This window comes from Echeneis naucrates, chromosome 15, assembly GCF_900963305.1.
Source record: "Echeneis naucrates chromosome 15, fEcheNa1.1, whole genome shotgun sequence".
NCBI classification, from domain to species: Eukaryota; Metazoa; Chordata; class Actinopteri; order Carangiformes; family Echeneidae; genus Echeneis; species Echeneis naucrates.
The window spans coordinates 1764500-1780365 of record NC_042525.1 but is presented as its reverse complement, the minus strand read 5'-3'; the positions used below and the strand labels follow the sequence as shown (position 1 = coordinate 1780365).

The 15866-nt window shown below is 47.2% G+C and overlaps 1 protein-coding gene across 15 annotated transcripts in view; it reads right to left on the bottom strand.

Moving 5' to 3' along the window:
* Positions 1-1237: 1237 nt before the first annotated feature.
* The window catches only part of cpeb3 (cytoplasmic polyadenylation element binding protein 3), a 30960-nt gene continuing 16331 nt past the window's right edge, over positions 1238-15866 (bottom strand). For 8 of the 15 annotated variants that reach the window (XM_029520831.1, XM_029520830.1, XM_029520821.1 and 5 more), the window contains 7 exons: positions 13189-13212; positions 11672-11839; positions 10129-10218; positions 4875-4993; positions 4670-4784; positions 4040-4221; positions 1238-2877 (listed from right to left, as the gene is read on the bottom strand). In XM_029520831.1, coding sequence (XP_029376691.1) covers positions 2650-2877; positions 4040-4221; positions 4670-4784; positions 4875-4993; positions 10129-10218; positions 11672-11839; positions 13189-13212 — 926 coding nt within the window. In that variant the 3' untranslated portion in view covers positions 1238-2649. The remainder of the gene's footprint in view (positions 2878-4039; positions 4222-4669; positions 4785-4874; positions 4994-10128; positions 10219-11671; positions 11840-13188; positions 13213-15866) is intronic. The other 7 variants (XM_029520826.1, XM_029520818.1, XM_029520827.1 and 4 more) reach the window with 3 other exon arrangements.

Sequence of the window (15866 nt, the reverse complement as noted above, 5' to 3'; positions counted from 1 at the left end):
CTATTCTAAAGCCCAAAAATAAAACCCAAAACAAAAAAAAAAAACAGTTTGCGACTAAAATGAGAAAGGGAAAAGGGGGGTGGGGGGGCTGTGGGCGCCAACACTCACAGACCAAAACAAGAAAAAGTGGACGTGGGGGGGGCAACAGATTAATTTGCAACGATGTAGGACCCCCTTCAGATTATCCACTAAACTAGTGTAACCTGCCCCCCCTCCACCTCCACACCCTAACTAGAGTCTTCAGCAGCCAATACTTCAGTTTATATGGACCCCCCCACCTTCCTTTTTGAACTGAGCACATTAAAAACTAAATATATATATTTATATTTATAGATTTGTGTTTACGTTTATATGTATGTCCACCATTTTTAAGCAGGTCCGTTACTTCAAGCTTTGCAGGAAACAAAAACATCTGGATAAATATGGTAACCCCCCCCAGCCCCCTCCCTGCTTGCACATCTGCACAGTCTGACGATGTTGCCCCCCCCAATGTGCAGAGCTCAGTTTCTCAACCTCAAGTCTCCAGTAGCTTCAATGATTTTCTTTTTTACCCCACCACCACCCCTCTCTGCCCCCCTGCCCACCCCTGCAGGGGGGCGGGGGGCAGAGTGCTCTGTGTTGTCAGGTGCTCTGCTGAAAGTCGAACATGTGAGCTCTTTGGTTGCATTCTGGGACGTAAACGAGCGCATTTTTACTTTGTTTTTTCGCTGTTATTGTTTGTTTGTTTGCTTGTTTTTTGTCAACGGTGCGAACAAACAAACAAACAAACAAACAAACAAGCAAAAACTAAAGAAAAGAAAAAGAAAGAAAACAAAAAAGACCTCAGTTCTCAGTTTAAACTCACATTGTTGCGTCTTCTCTTCAGATCAGACTCACCAGGTGTTTGGAGGCCTGTTCGTGTGCGTAAGAAAGACAGCCGTCCGTCCGTGTGTGTGTGTGTGTGTGTGTGAGTGTGTGAGTGTGTGTGTGTGTGTGTGAGTGTGTGCGTGTGTGTGTGAGTGTGTGTGTGTGTACAAGAGAACATATATACGTGTGCATACACTAGTTATGAAGTTTCACAGGACTTCTATGTCGGACATGAACGACAGTTAAAGCGAATCACAGTTCTAGGCATACTCAGACCAAACTACATACGGTAGAAAAAATTGCACAATTATATCAACAATCACTGCAAAAAAGTACTTCACCTATCATAGACAGTTTTAAATGGTAATCCTACATTTAATTTGATTGGTGATTATTAAGATTGTTTGTTTTTTTTGTGTGGTTTTTTTTTTTTTTTTTTTTATCCCCTGTTGTCTGGATGTGTTCACCGCCTGTTTTGTGCAGGAAGTGTCTGCTCTGGCCGCCGCTATCGCCACGTGGCGAGGAGGTTTTGGCGGGAAAATCTTTCCCGTTTGTCTCCGTCCAGTTCTGTGCGAGTCGCACGTGCGTCTCTCGTGTTATTGTGCAAAACGTGGGCAGAATCGAAGAGTAGACACGATACTGAAGAGTGTATTGCATGCAGCAACCTGACTGAAATAAACATGCAGTTTGGGGCGACCCACCCCGACCCCCACAAAGGTGGCCATCAGCGTCTGGGGGCACCCCCCCCCAGTGACAGCTCTCCCATCTGAAACATTATTCTTTTACACCCTAGCCTGAATAAAGTACTTATGGTATCCGTCTATACCATGGATTTAGCAGCAAAGCTATTGCAGCATTACATTTACATAACACTAAAAAATAATGTTATTATAAAAATAAAGACCTAGAAATTGAAAGCAAACTAATCTGATTGAGCGTATGAGGTATTAATATTTTCAGAGTCAAAATTGAGAGCGAATATAGTCGTGTTATTTTTACTCTGGGCGATATGAGCCCGCACTACTGGATAGTTAAGTCTTGCTACATCTTATGCCACCTATTTTGCTTTAATTTCTTTTGCCTTTGGTAATTATTATTATCATCATCATTTTTTATTCTTTTCTTTTTTACTCGGGGCAAGATAACTACAGCTTTTGAAAATAAGTGCATGCTCCTTTTACATAAAAATTAAATTATCTATATATGTATAGATAGGTACAAAACAAAAAATATATACTTTTTTCTTTTTCTTTTTTTTAAATATTTGTACGGTCCCACCTCTGTCTCAGTGAGGGGGGGGTGGGGGTCCAACAGGACGTACCACACCACCCAGTCAACAGAACGGGGAACTGAAAGTAGCCAGGTGTCTAACATACCATCCTGTGTGTGTCTGTGTGTGTGTGTGTGTGTGTGTGTGTGTGTGTGTGTGTGTCTGTGTTTCGTGAGATTTTTGTGCCAAAGTGCAAATTCTAAGCTGATAGATTTCGCATTTCGTTTCCCCACAAAGCTTCATCGGAGGGGAACAGTGAGTTCAGAGCCACGTGGTATGAACAGAGTCCCGTGTATTCGATGGATCCTTTTTGCTTTTTTTTTTTTTTTCATGAGGTGCTTGAGGGGAGTGGGGTTGACTGGGAGGGTGGGGGGGGGGTTGGGGGGGCAGGAGGGGCTGGGCAGTGGGGCAGGGTTGCAGCTCTGTCCCGGGCTGTGGGGGTTGCAGGAGGGTGCTTCCAGGGGTCAGGTGCAGGTTCACCGGGGCAGGGCTGACTCGTGCTGGTCCCCCCCACCCCCCCACCCCCGGCCCTCTCAGCTCCAGCGGAAGGACACGTGTCGAGGGCGGTCGCCCCCCTCCTTCACCAGCGGCTTGTGGAACTCCCGGCCGGCTCGCGAGTGGATGCTGGCCCAGCAGTACTCGCAGTAGTACTGCAGGCAGGTGACGTTGGCACAGAAGAAGGGGGCGAACTTGCCCCCGCAGCGCGCCCCCTGGCACTCGTCGCACATCTGGTCGTCCAGGACGTACGGCTTCACCTCCACCTGGGAAGGACAGCCACAGGAAGTCAGAGCTTCAGTTTCCCCTAACGCCTGTTGGCCTTTTTTTTTTTGATACAACCACCTTCTTCCCGTTTTGTAAGATGACAAATATTCAGAAAGAAATGCACACCTGCCCCCCCGCTCGGAGCAAATCAAAACACAAATCATCGTCTCGTGATCTGATCGTCGACTCCGGAGGGTTAAAGGTCGAGTTCATTCTTAGAAACCGAACTGGTGGCTTCTGTTTTTAACGTCAACATGACGACGTTTAGAAAAGTAAACTCTCTTCATGCTGCTGCCTCAAACCGTCGCCATCCGCTGTAAAGGTTTCTGAGCTAAAGGAACCTTTTCGGAGATTTTGCCCGACAGAACTGAAACCTTCAGAGTTATTTTTAGAAAACTGGAGGTCCTTTGTGCCTCAGTTTGCTATTATCCTCTTTTCGGTGCCGGCGTTGATTTCATTTGTGAAATAAAGCTGAAGCATCCTCCCGCTCTCCGCTGAAATCAGCCCGAGAAATGAGAGCTCAGTCTCCATGGCGACGCCTCAGTGCACGAGAGAGCAGGGGGCGGGCGCTAACCTTGTTATAGCGCGGCCGCAAAGGTTATCGGCTATTGAAAGCTTATGAAAACCTCCGGCGGCAGCAGGCCGTCCTTCTCGGCTGGGGGGGAAGGGCGGGAGAATACCTCACCTCAGGGGACGCCACGGCGAGAGAGAAAAGGGAAATGTATCAACGCTGCTGACCACGTTCAGTTGATTTGACCTTTAAATGACCAAATCTTTTTCCGTATTCGCACCTCTGAGGTGTTTTGAATGGTTTTTTTCCTCAGGCCTGATAATGGAGGCCTGCCCCAGAGAGACTCGGCTTCCTGGCCGACAACCAGACTCCCTCGGTCACGATCTGCCCCGCTGGAATCAGGCCGACGCGCCTAAAATAAGCAGCCCCGGTGGAGAAGCATGTATAGGGAACTACTATAATTAAATCAGCCTCATGTGTCTGCAGCTCCAAACATCTGTCGGGACTCAGTGATTACACAGTTATTGCAGGCTGCGCTGAGCCGTTTGGCTAAAGACCCGGATATAATGAGGGCTGTGATAAGTCGGGGCGGGAGCTCGGCCCTGCCGCCGGAGGAGTGGCTGTGGAGGAAAGTGCATGAACCCGCTCACCCTTTTGTCGATGTCGTTGTGTTGCAGCTGAACGAAGCGAGCGCTGATGGCGGCGATGTAGCTCTGCTGATTGGAGAAGGCCACACGCCCGGCTCCCTTCGGGTATTTCAGCTCCGGGTCAGTGTCGATTCCTGCGTAGCAAACGCCTCCGTACAGCCGGTCCATGATCATAGCCAGCTCCACTGAGGGGAGGAAGGGGGGGTGATGAGTAGTGGGGTAATGTTTTCGGTACACCTCTAACGTTAAGTGCTGCGGTCAGTCCTCAAGAAAACATTTAACTTCTGCTGATTGATGCCGTAAAAATCTGCGCTGCTGCTCCGCCCATCAGAGCGGCAGCCTCAATCTGCTGGTATAATTAGTCGGGGGTGGGGGTCAAATTGCAGACGAGCCAGCAATGTTTATCCCAAGATCAGAAAGACGGAGCCTTCCATTACACCATGAATTCTTAACATGACGACCACTTGGCCCTCGTCCTGGAAACACAAGTGGAGGATTGCTTTCTCACAGGGAGAACTTTTCATTACAGCCTCCCGGCCTCGTGCTCCCTGCCAGTCGGTGTGAGGGAATCCAATTTAGAGGTTTTTTCAGGAGGAGGAGGGGGTCGTCTGAAAAGAAAGAGCGGTCAGTTACCTGCACGCAGGGGCCGCGGCACCCCCCCCACAAAGATGGTCTTGCGGGGGTCCAGCGGCTGGGAGCCGTCCATGACGAAGTCGCTATCGCTCAGGTTCCACGGACGGATCTGGACCTGCGTGGGGAAAGAAAACGCAGCGGTGAAACTTCCCGTGAGTGACGGTGAAGCGAACTTTGGACAGACGGGGGACTTCCTGCCGCTCACCGGTTTGTCCTTGATGGTCGGACTGGACACACACAGGTAGAGCTTGCCGTCCTCCTCGATGCAGGCGTCAATCAAGGCCTGGACAGAAGTTTCCTCCTGGAACAGCAGGAAGGCGTAGCCTGGAAAGAAGAGCAAACACTGACCTTTAAAAAAAGAGAAGAAGAAACTACGAGTCACAATCCCATGACGGAGCCGCACACTTTTTCCCCTCATTATTTATATTCTCACACAACTTTGTCTCCACCCGGGCAAATGACCTTGTGGCCTGTTCTTTTCCTGCCCTCATTTGCCTCCCCTGCCTCCACGAGACAGCTTGCTGCTCGTCGCTGCCTCGGATTAAATGGCTGAGAGCGCCGCACTCCTGCAGGAACCATGCAAAATTGATCAGCCTAACGCACCGCAGATCTCCCCTGAAAGGTGGATCAGGTGGAGAGCGTTTGGTGATGTCTCGGGGCAGAAAGAAAGAGTTATTCAGACAGTCACTCTGTACTGTTGAATTATTTAACATCTGGAGCAGGGACCTCATCCAAGGTCAGCGTTATTAAGCCGTTTTGGGATAGACGGAGTCGGTTCAGACCGGGTTCATCCATCATGGGCGGCTCCGGGGGTCGGAGAGCGACGGTTAGGAGGCAAATACAATGAACACGGCACGCTGAGAGGAGACAGAAAAACAGTTGGGAGGGCAAATCCACTTTGTGAGATCAGAGTGAAAATGTCTGCGACGCTGTGGAACGGCACATGGCTCGTAAATTATTAGCGCAGCGCTCTGATTATGTTAGCAGAAGCCCAGAGCCACCTGTGGCACCCATGAGTCAGGGGAATATGAGCTGCTGTCTGAGCAGAGCAAGAGGGATTGGTAGGTATGAACAAGTGTACGCACACACACACACACACACACACACACACAAATTGCTTCTACAGGAGTAAACTCTGTCTCCAACTTGCAATTACTCCGATTGTAGTGTCTCTTGAGATGACAACAAAGGCCATGTGCTCCGGTGTCGCCTGAGACGCCGGCGTTTACAGACCATCTCTCAGTGTCGACCATGCACACACACACACACACACATACAAATGCATATGTCAACAAATGCACAGTGAAAAAGGCATACGGAAGGAATGTGCAACTGTCATGATTTTAACATTCCTGAGTGGAGCTGCTGCAGATGAGATGAAGGGAAAGGAGGAGAAAAAGAAAAGGCCTGACTCGACAGAAGCAGTGAACTGTGGTATGTCTGAGTGTGTGTTTCAGGGCAGGGAGGGGGTGGTGTGTGTGTGTGTGTGTGTGTGTGTGTGTGCTGCTGTAGCGGCGATAAGAGCGAGGCTGAATAAAAGCACAGCAAGAAAGAGAAGGCAGCGAACATCAGAGGTGGAACAGATAAAGGCAGGTGTGTGTGCTGCTGCCCTGCAACACTTCTGTCAGAATGCGTGTGAAGCGTGTGTGACATCACAATGACGGTTTGGCTCAGAGCAGTCGTGTCTATGTGTACAAACAATCCTCCCAATCCACATGTGTCATCTGAAGCTGCAGGGCCAAAACACAGCGATGCTCGTGTGTAAGAAAACTGATCCAGATCCTTTTCTAAACGGAGGATCTTTGGTCGTGGAGGTGTAAAAGGTTTTCACTATATTCAAAACCAAATGATTAATCAGAGACACAAGAAAGCCAACTAAAATTAAATTGAAGGATAAATGAAACATACACAAAAGCACAGAAACAGGAGCATGAACAGAAATATGTAAAATAATATAAACATGAACAGGACAATTCAGCAAACAGAGAAGCTGTCATGCCAAAAAAGGCCGCTGGGTACGAAGAAGCGAGAGGAAACGTGGACGCCATGTGACCCTACATTGAGCCCTCCGCTAACACATTAGCCTCCGCAGTTAAAATGGCTTTAAGGAACCACAGAGGTTATTGCTAATTAAGCTGATCAATCACAAACCAATCAGTGCAAAACGAACCACAATCAGCTGCTCGGAGCGATCAACTAATCTCAGACAGAGAACTAACTAACTGAACATAAAGAGCATTCTGTGCTCCGTCATCACCTGACATGAGACCCCCGTCGCTCAGCTGCTGGGTTACATAAAGAGGGTTTGTCATTGGGAGGAATCATGTGGCGTGGACCCCCTCGCCCCATGAACAGCTCCCTTCTAGTTTAGTGATGGGGGGGGGGCAGGAGGAGACACAGAGCTGCTGCTGCGAAAAAGTTCCTAAAGTGATGCAATGCTTCAGTGAGACGAATTTTTGTCTCCATGACCTCCATTCGATATCACACCAGCCGCCTCCGTGATGTCCGTCCATAGAAATGATTAAATTCAAACTAAAAGGATTTAACACCCCGAAGTGCCTCCGGTGGTGTCACCATAACAGGCAGACGTTAAAGCAGACTGTCAGATCCGAAGGGCCCTAAGCTGCTGATATTCAGTCTGTCTTTTTCCATCAGCCTTGCGCAGTGCAGAGGTTTACACGGCGGGAGGAGAGCGCAGATCTGCAGTGGCTCGTGCCTCAGATTTATAGGACTCTGCTGCTTAGCTCCCAGCGCCGCCTGGGGAGGAACAAGAGACCAACATCCGCAGCATTTTCCACCCCAGATCGGCGGCAGAGCGCCTGCTGGGCAGCACCGGCGAACCCGTGACCTCATCCGAGCGTTTCCTGAAGCGGAGGCCAACAATTCGACGCGGGGTGGGGAGAAACAGTTACCTCAGCAGCAACATGATGACAGCTTCTGTAAAAACACAGACATTAACTCACTAATCGTGAGTATTTAACCACAAACAGCTACGTAAAAAGACCACGAGGCCGCGCTTCACTGGACTAAATGGGAGACGGGGATTAATGGAGGAGTTTGGAGTCTCACAAACCTTCACAAACTGCCAGAAGTCAGGAAATCTGCCAAGCAGCACCCGAAAGCTCAGCACAACACTCTGTGCAGTTTAATCCAAAAACAGAACGGTATGGAACTGCTTCCTGGAGGACCAAAAATCTGTTTCACTGACTCCCCACGAAAATCTGCATCATCTAACTTTGGACAGAGCAAAGCTAAGCTAAGCTAACAGCTGCTTGCAGGAGCTCTCTGCTCTCTGTACATCAGTATCAGTCTGCTGATATCTGAAGAAATGATCTCATTTCTAAAAAGGTTTAGCTTCATGGTGTGAAAATCCAACAGAACATGTCAGAGAAAGCAAAAAGCGAACACTGAGCTGTTAGTTCAGTTCTTTAGAGACCTAAACGACTCGTCGGTCCATCAGCTCATCAGCTGGAAGTCCTGCTGACTTTACTGAGATCCACGATGATGACGAGGGTGATAAACTGTCACTGTCTGCGGCTTTAACAGTGACATTTAAATCCTGGCTTATCTTTCCACCGCCTGCAACCGACCCAGTGAGAGGACTGACCAAGAAATAAAGCACCAGAGAGACACAGAAGCAAAGCCAAAGCTCCGTGTATACTAAACACTCCAGGAGTTCAACGGAAAAGATCCGGTTTTCGTTGTGCGTTTTGCCTCCTGACATGATTTTCACAAAATGCTGACGCTGACTGGCTGACGTCGAAAAGCAAACTTCACTTGTAACCTTCTGAAGCCTTCAACTCAGCGTCAGCATTTGGAGCAGTTTATAGCTCCCAGCAAACAGACAGCAGCCTCCTCCTCCTCCTCCTCTTCCTCCTCTCTACGTGTAGCTCCCTAAAATTTTAACATTATTGCTAACAACTCGGGCACCAGACGAAGGTGTGAGCGACTGCAGCATCGTGCCCAGAGCATGATGGGAATCTGCCTTTTGTCTTTACACATCCGGCAGACGTTCATTGGGAGCTGTGCATTATTTTTTCTCTCTGCTTCACTTTGATATCATGCTAACAACATGTTGTCTTATCTACAGTGAGAAAATAAAAATTGGAGCATCTCAAGATTGATTTCAGCCACTGCCCGTTCTTCACTTCAACTTCCTCCAGTTTAATTTCAAGACAAATCTCAGGAAGGACAAATTAAAAAAGTATAATCAGAGAAAGTTTAAAGACATATTGACTTGAAGGAAACGATGCAGACGCTGAAAATGTGCAGACGGATGATACCGCATTAAGGAAATAATAGAGCGCAGCTAGTTCCTGTTTCCTCCAGTCATCTTATGAGTCTTACTCTGTGCCTGAAGTCGGACTGAGCCACATTATGAGTCATCTCCAAACCAAATCACTTTCATAACTATCCAGACGCACACCGCCAGCAGGACAGAAACTGACAGCCATCTTCCATTCGGTCAAACTTGGAAGGACATATAACAGGAGGGGTGAATGTGAATCCCACATTTATAAATCATCCGTTACGCGGTGCGCACAACAGGAGGACACGCTGTCATACACATGCAGATATGCACTCACTCTCAACCCTGCAGCTATTAGCGCTAAGAACTCTGTCACCAGGCGTCCGTCCAAGCTCCCTCGCCAGTTAATATGGAGAGAGCGATAAAAACAGGATATTTTAGCACTTTTCCTGGGAGTTTAGGAGTTTTGGAGGATAGGCAGGGGTTAAATAAGAATGAGGGATGAATTCTACACAAATCCCTAGTCCCACGTCTCCTCCCCTTACATGGCGGTGTCCTCCACCCACCGTAAGATCATTCATTCCCCTAAAAGGATGCTGCATTTTTCCTCTTGGCTTTGGATGTTTGTGGAGCTGGGCCTTTTCAAAATAATCCTCCCAAGCTTGGAAAAATAAAAAATAAAAAAATAAAAAGGGATGTTGAAAATTGAGAGCGGAGGAGAGACCGGCAGAGGTTTTCGCAGGTCCTCCAGATGTAGCATATTACCAGCTGCCTATGGAATGTCAGTTATTTCCAGAGCGTCTATCACAGCTGCCTAATACGACGCACGGCGGCTCCCGGGCCGGAGGGAGGGCTCTGCCGCTCTGATCACCTGCCTAAAAAACGACACCCGAGAGGCCTGCTCAGAAGAGTGGAAAACGTTTCACACTCCTCAGGTGCTCGCTCAAACAAAACACTTCTCAGGTCCAAACTGCCGGAGTTTGGTGATAGAATCATTATACACAATGTGAGTCTTCCTGTGAGGCGGCGGCGGGGGGGTCACTCAGAAAAACAGACACCTCTGTGCTTCCACAGCATGAGCCCTGAATTCTGGGTAATCCGACTCTTTGTGAAACTGTTCGATGGCGACGCGCCCGAGGAGATATTTATTGGTGTAGACTTTGATCTGATGGGAAAACACAGATCGTGCTCTGAGAAAACGGGCCGTTACCTTTAGGTGGGAAGTAGGACTTGCTCTCGGCTTTGTGCGGCCAGTCGACCACCAGGTGCCCGTAGCGGCGGAAGCTGTTGGTGATTTCATCTGTAAAAGTGAAGAACGACATGCTCACGAGCCGATAAGATAACATTCACGTCTGTTCATGTAATATGCATACAAATAAGTCTGTGCAGAGCCGCAGCCGGAGCTCGTTTCTATTTTTGGCCACGCTCCTGCCGCAGTCGTAGCCGCCGCATTAAACAGGAACACGGGCCGAGCACATCCAGTGTGCAAAGGGCTGTGAAACTCATGAATTTTTCAGCCAGCTAAGGGCACGTACTGTGCATCCACCCTGCCGTACGGGCGCCTGTTCGACGGTGTAGATGCATATGAGAGTAAACACTCCATATTAACCTGAAACTCTCTGTCATGCTTCAAGGCTCGTGGAAACAATTACAGGTCTCTAACAAAACAGGTCGCAGACATCAGACTAAAACACTGTAAGTGACTTTGCAGTGACTTTTCCTCCTTTGGCTCTGGTGTTACTGTACACCATACTTCTGAGACTTTTTATAAAACATAATAATATATAATATCATTCTGGATGAAAACCTGATGCTCAACAAGGACAGCCCTTAAAATTTTTATTTTATTCCTTTCCTCGCTGGGAGTTTGATGAGCAGATTAAGACCTCTCTGTAAGGAGCCGTTAGCCCGGCTCTGTTTGCCGGTAACGATGTTATGTGTCGTTTTAATCTGTATAAAAAAAAAAAAAACAAAAAACAGCAGAACAGTTTTACAGGAGCTGATGAGACTATTTTCTGTACTGGAGGCAGTTTCCACTCGTTTTCAGTTTTTCTGCTATGCTCAGCTGACTAAAATGACCATGAAAAGAAGCTTTAATCTCTTAAAACAGCTCTAAATTATACTGAACTCACTTTACCTGACTGCAGTCGAGCTTGAAACAAATATTTCTTAGTATATCACAGAAAGGATGTGCGTTTGTAGTAGAAAGAAAAACTCGATTAATATTGACCTGAAATGAATTCAAAGAGCATTATGATGACCTTTGACCTTTCGGATCACCACTTCCTCATTTTAACACTTATTAGTTATTAAAATTGCATCTAGATTAGTGTAGTTGAACAATAATGTGCTTTGTGAGGTTATAGTGACCCTGACCTTTGACCTCAGTCAAGGAGAGTGAGATGGGCCACACCTTGGTCCGCAGTTGGCAACATTTTCACGTCACTCGTGTGAAAATATCATCAATTATCCTTATTTATATCCTGAGAACTCACTACGATACATTCATTTGAAGTATTTCACTTTTCTACTTCTCTGCTGAACGCTACTTTACAGACCAAAGTCTACAACAAACTCAGGCTTTTCGCCAAAGTTTCACTGTGACCTAATGGTGTGTGGGTTTATTATCCTTAACAAGAAGTGTGAAGTTGCTCATAAAGCAGCCTTAAATACGTCTCTAATTGAGGCTTCCAGCTGCGTCGGTGCACAGAGGCAGAAACAATGGCGTGAAAACCTTCCCTCCTTTTGTTTACCTTCATCTATGTCGGGGGGAAGCCCGCCAACGAAGACCTTCCTGGAGTAACGCTCCATCCGCTCTCCGTTCTGACAGCGGGTCGGCGAGTTCAGGCCCGGGGTCAAGGAGGGGTCGCCATGGCCATCGTCAAGGAAACCGTCTTCAAAGGGGAAAAGACAGGAACGACCTGGGAGGAGAGACAAAAGAGAGAAAAGAGGGACACCAGGAAGACAGGCGGGGGACGACGGGGGGGAGCAGGGGAGTGTGAAGTAAGAAGGAAGAGGGGGTGTGAGAAGATGCAGCCAATTAATCACATCTGGAAACTATTAATGCAACAAAATCTGGTTGGACATCGAGGTTACAATACCATTACGCACAAAACGTGTGTGTTTGTCTCTGAACGAATCCAGTTAGTTATAAAAACCAGACCAGTTTTCCAGGACGAATGGTGTTTTTACAGAACATTATGATGTCAGAGAGAAATTGACCTTTGACCTTTTAGTCATAAAAGGTCATTGCTTTGTCTTTTTAAGCTTTTTGGCTTAAACTGGGATTAAATTACTGCGGCTACACATTCATCGAATAAAACCGTCCTCAGAACATCCAAAAATAAAGTGTCTGATTATTGACACAGTGAGGATTTGACATTTTACTTTCACTTCAAGATTTCAAGACTCTTTTTCAGTTCTTTTTTTACTTAATATGTCAATTCATTTGAGATTGTTCATTCACTTGGGTCCAAAGTACAGGAGTCAATTCTATATTCTATATTGTCTTGGGAAGTTTCAGAAATTAATGTAACACAATGAGAGACAGCTGAAGGTGATACTATGGCCACTGAACGCATCAAGTCTGTGTACGACAACTTTTGTCGCTCTTTCATGTTCGATCTTTCGAGAGGAACACAGCACTTTTGTCACCCAAAGCAATTTGATTCAGACACAATTCGCTGCACCAGCTACAATTAAAATCATGTGACCCCAGCCCCAATTTTGCAGCAGTCTCCTCCTCGCTGAGGAAAGGCACAATTAATCAAGAAGCACAGCAACATCAGAGCTGAGCCGTGTTGGAAACACCCGTCTATGCCATCCAGATGATGAATCACTTCTGAGTCAGCGCCCTCCTCCGCAATTTAGGAAGCTCTGCGACAAAGACGAGGAGCGCCCATGTTGTATCAGATGCTTCGCACAGATCTTTTATCCTTAATATGCTCTGTTGTCTGTAAATATCAGAAGAAGAACGCTGACTCAGAACGGAGGGGGAAAAAAAAAAAAAAAATGGCAGACATTTTTTTCTCCTCTCACCATCAAGCAAAGCAAAATTCATATGACGGATTTGTCCCGTCTTGATTAAAAGCACAACGTGGAAAATGGTGTGTCCAAATGGATATGGCTTCATTCAATCACAGCACAGATGAAAAGCAGATAGTCACCCCCCCCCCAGGCTCCCCCACCTCCCCCACCTCCCCCCACAGCCTCAGAGAGAGACATGGCCGGCATGGCGAGCACAACCCCCAGAGAAAATGCCACACGTTACCTCTTCTGCGGCTATAGCTCCGAGCTGCTTGTCCGCAAAGTGGGGGGTGGGGGAGTGGGGGGGTGGGAGGGTGGGAGGGAGGAGGGAGACACAAGGACGGACAACAGGGGGGAAGAAAAGAGATACAGAGACATGGGTTTTTTGGAAATTAGCTAAAACCAGGAACATTTTAAAAGGCAACAGTGAAACCACAGATTGCCACACCTTAGCTGGGGCAGCAGGGTGGGGAAGGGGCAGGGGGGCAGGGTGGAGGTCGGGGGGGTGGGAGGGGGGGTGACTGCAGCAGCCTGGCACCACCCCACTGTAAGCCTGCTGCACCTGCCTTGGCGAGGACGGGCACGTCAGCAGCGTGATGCGACGCAGCCGTGATCAGGAGCCGGACAGACCCGCGACGGCTCTGAGTTGTGCTGATCTTCGCTGAATTCACAAATTAGGCCATAAAGCGGAGCGCGTGCAGGGCCGAAGGTGGTGCAGGTTAGTCATTGTCAGGGCCCTCTGTGAAATATTAAAAGCTGCTCTCGGATCAGGCCAGGTGTGGCTGGAAACTTCCCACCGGGTGAGGTGGCTGGCAGCCTCGGGGCTCTTGGAAGGGAAGGGAAGGGAAAATGTGTGGAGAATTGTGGGGAGGGAGCAAATCTACTGCACAACAAAAGTACGGCACTGTGATCACGTCCATCTAATCAGCTTGTCACGCGTTGCCCTTCTGAGATCATTTCCTTCTTATCTTTGAAACACTCGTTTTACTGCAGTGAGTCATCAACTCTAAAAAAATATATATATATCCAAGAAAACACTTGTGGCTTTTACTGGTGTCGTCTGTGAATGAACTAGTGAGCTTTTTCCAGAACTCTCAGCCACATTTCATGGTCTTCTGTCCCACATGTAGCCTAAAGTGAATTATTTTTAACTAGCTGATGTTTTCCAGAGCTTTTCTATAACTCCCGTCTTTTCCACGTACAAACGCCTGATGTGTGATAAAACTCAACACTTACATCATGTGATGAGAGGACACAACACATCAGATTCAAATGCTCTGGGGAAAAAAACAAGCTCAGATTTATTCAAAATGAGCAACAATAATTTCAGTAAGGTTTAAACTCTCTACAGCTGTCAAACAATTAAAACCTTTAATCTGATTAATTACAGAGCAGCTGTGGTTTAATCAGCATTCCTAAATATGTTTGTGACTTTTATATGTGTTTAACATTTTTTTATTTTTACTAAATCCAAATGAAAAGCCATCACTCCTTTTCTTTTTTTTGTAAATATTGGGTGGATAGATTGACGAAGCTTCACAACAGTTTTTTGGGGGGCCTATAATAATGTAAAGCAGTTATCACCAGTATATCTTCATTGGAATGAAAGAAAATAACTTTATGAAGTTGCCTTTTAGATTTATTTCAAATCAAACCATGTGTATATTCCCTGAGGGAATATAATGTCTGCTGCAGAAATAAAGCCAGAATATTTTAGTTCCACTTTCTATAAACTGCTTGTCTAATTAACCATTTTGGAGGTGTTTTATTTCCCAGTAAAATGAATCGTTGTTCACCTCAGACAGCAGGAAGCTGCCGATGGTCGGACGGCAAGTTGAGGCTGCAACGGAGGGAGGAAATAGCAGCGCGTGATCAATTGGATTTAAAATAAAATAACTCTTTAATCACAACCTTTTCATTAGTGCTGACAGCTCGGGTAATCACATGACAAGATTACTCAATTGTCACCAACTGACCTCCATAACTCCACAAACACACTGTGGACAAACCCAGTAAGTGGACGCTGATTAGATTTTCTTCTGTCGTTAAGAGCGACATTCTTTCTAATTCGTTATGGCCCATTTAGTGGATTTTTCATTAACTTTCAATTCTGTCGTTCCTCCTTCCCTCCGCGCTCAGGTCACTTGATGACATCTGAGCTTTTTCCACATCAACTCAAGTGTCGCATTTCACGATTAGAAACACCACATCTTGTTTCGGAGTTGTGTTTTCCTCATCTGCGACACGTTATCGCAAACGAATCTCGCTGTGCCACGGAGGCGGCAACATGTGTCTTAAGATGGTGCGAATTCCAGCAAACAGCAGGAGGTCCGGGAAGAGGGGTCAGGGAAGGGGGGGGGGGGCAGTGCTAAACAGATCCGCCTGCTCCTCCAGACTCATCAGTCACAAAGCAGACTCATTGCCTCAAAAACCAATATGGGTCTTTGCTGAGAGCCCCCATTGTCCGACTGGGCCCTCTGGCTTCTTTCAGGGACTACATCATTGCTGAGCCTCTTCTCCCTTCGCTGTGTTTTCATTAAAAAAGATCTAGACCTCCAATCCAAAACCTGGTCAGTCTCACCGCCTGGCCTTGGCAGAAACAAAGTCACCTAGCAACTGGAGCGAGATGAAGAAAACCTTTCACTGGGAAACCATCAGATTTCCCAACGAGAGGGAACACGAAACCAAACCAGGAGGGAGAGAAGCAAGTTAAGTTTAACAACTAACTTCAAAGTGACACAAGAGAGGGAAGGAAAATAAACGGGGTGGTTCCTCTGGGCGTGATGAGTTTGATGTCTCCCTCTCTGCTCATATTCAAAGCCTCAGACACGTCCACTGAGGAATCAGCTGAACAACGCCAATAAATCTACGCCGGCTCCACCCTTCATTCCATCACTGTCGACGGAAAGGGGAGCCGGTGCA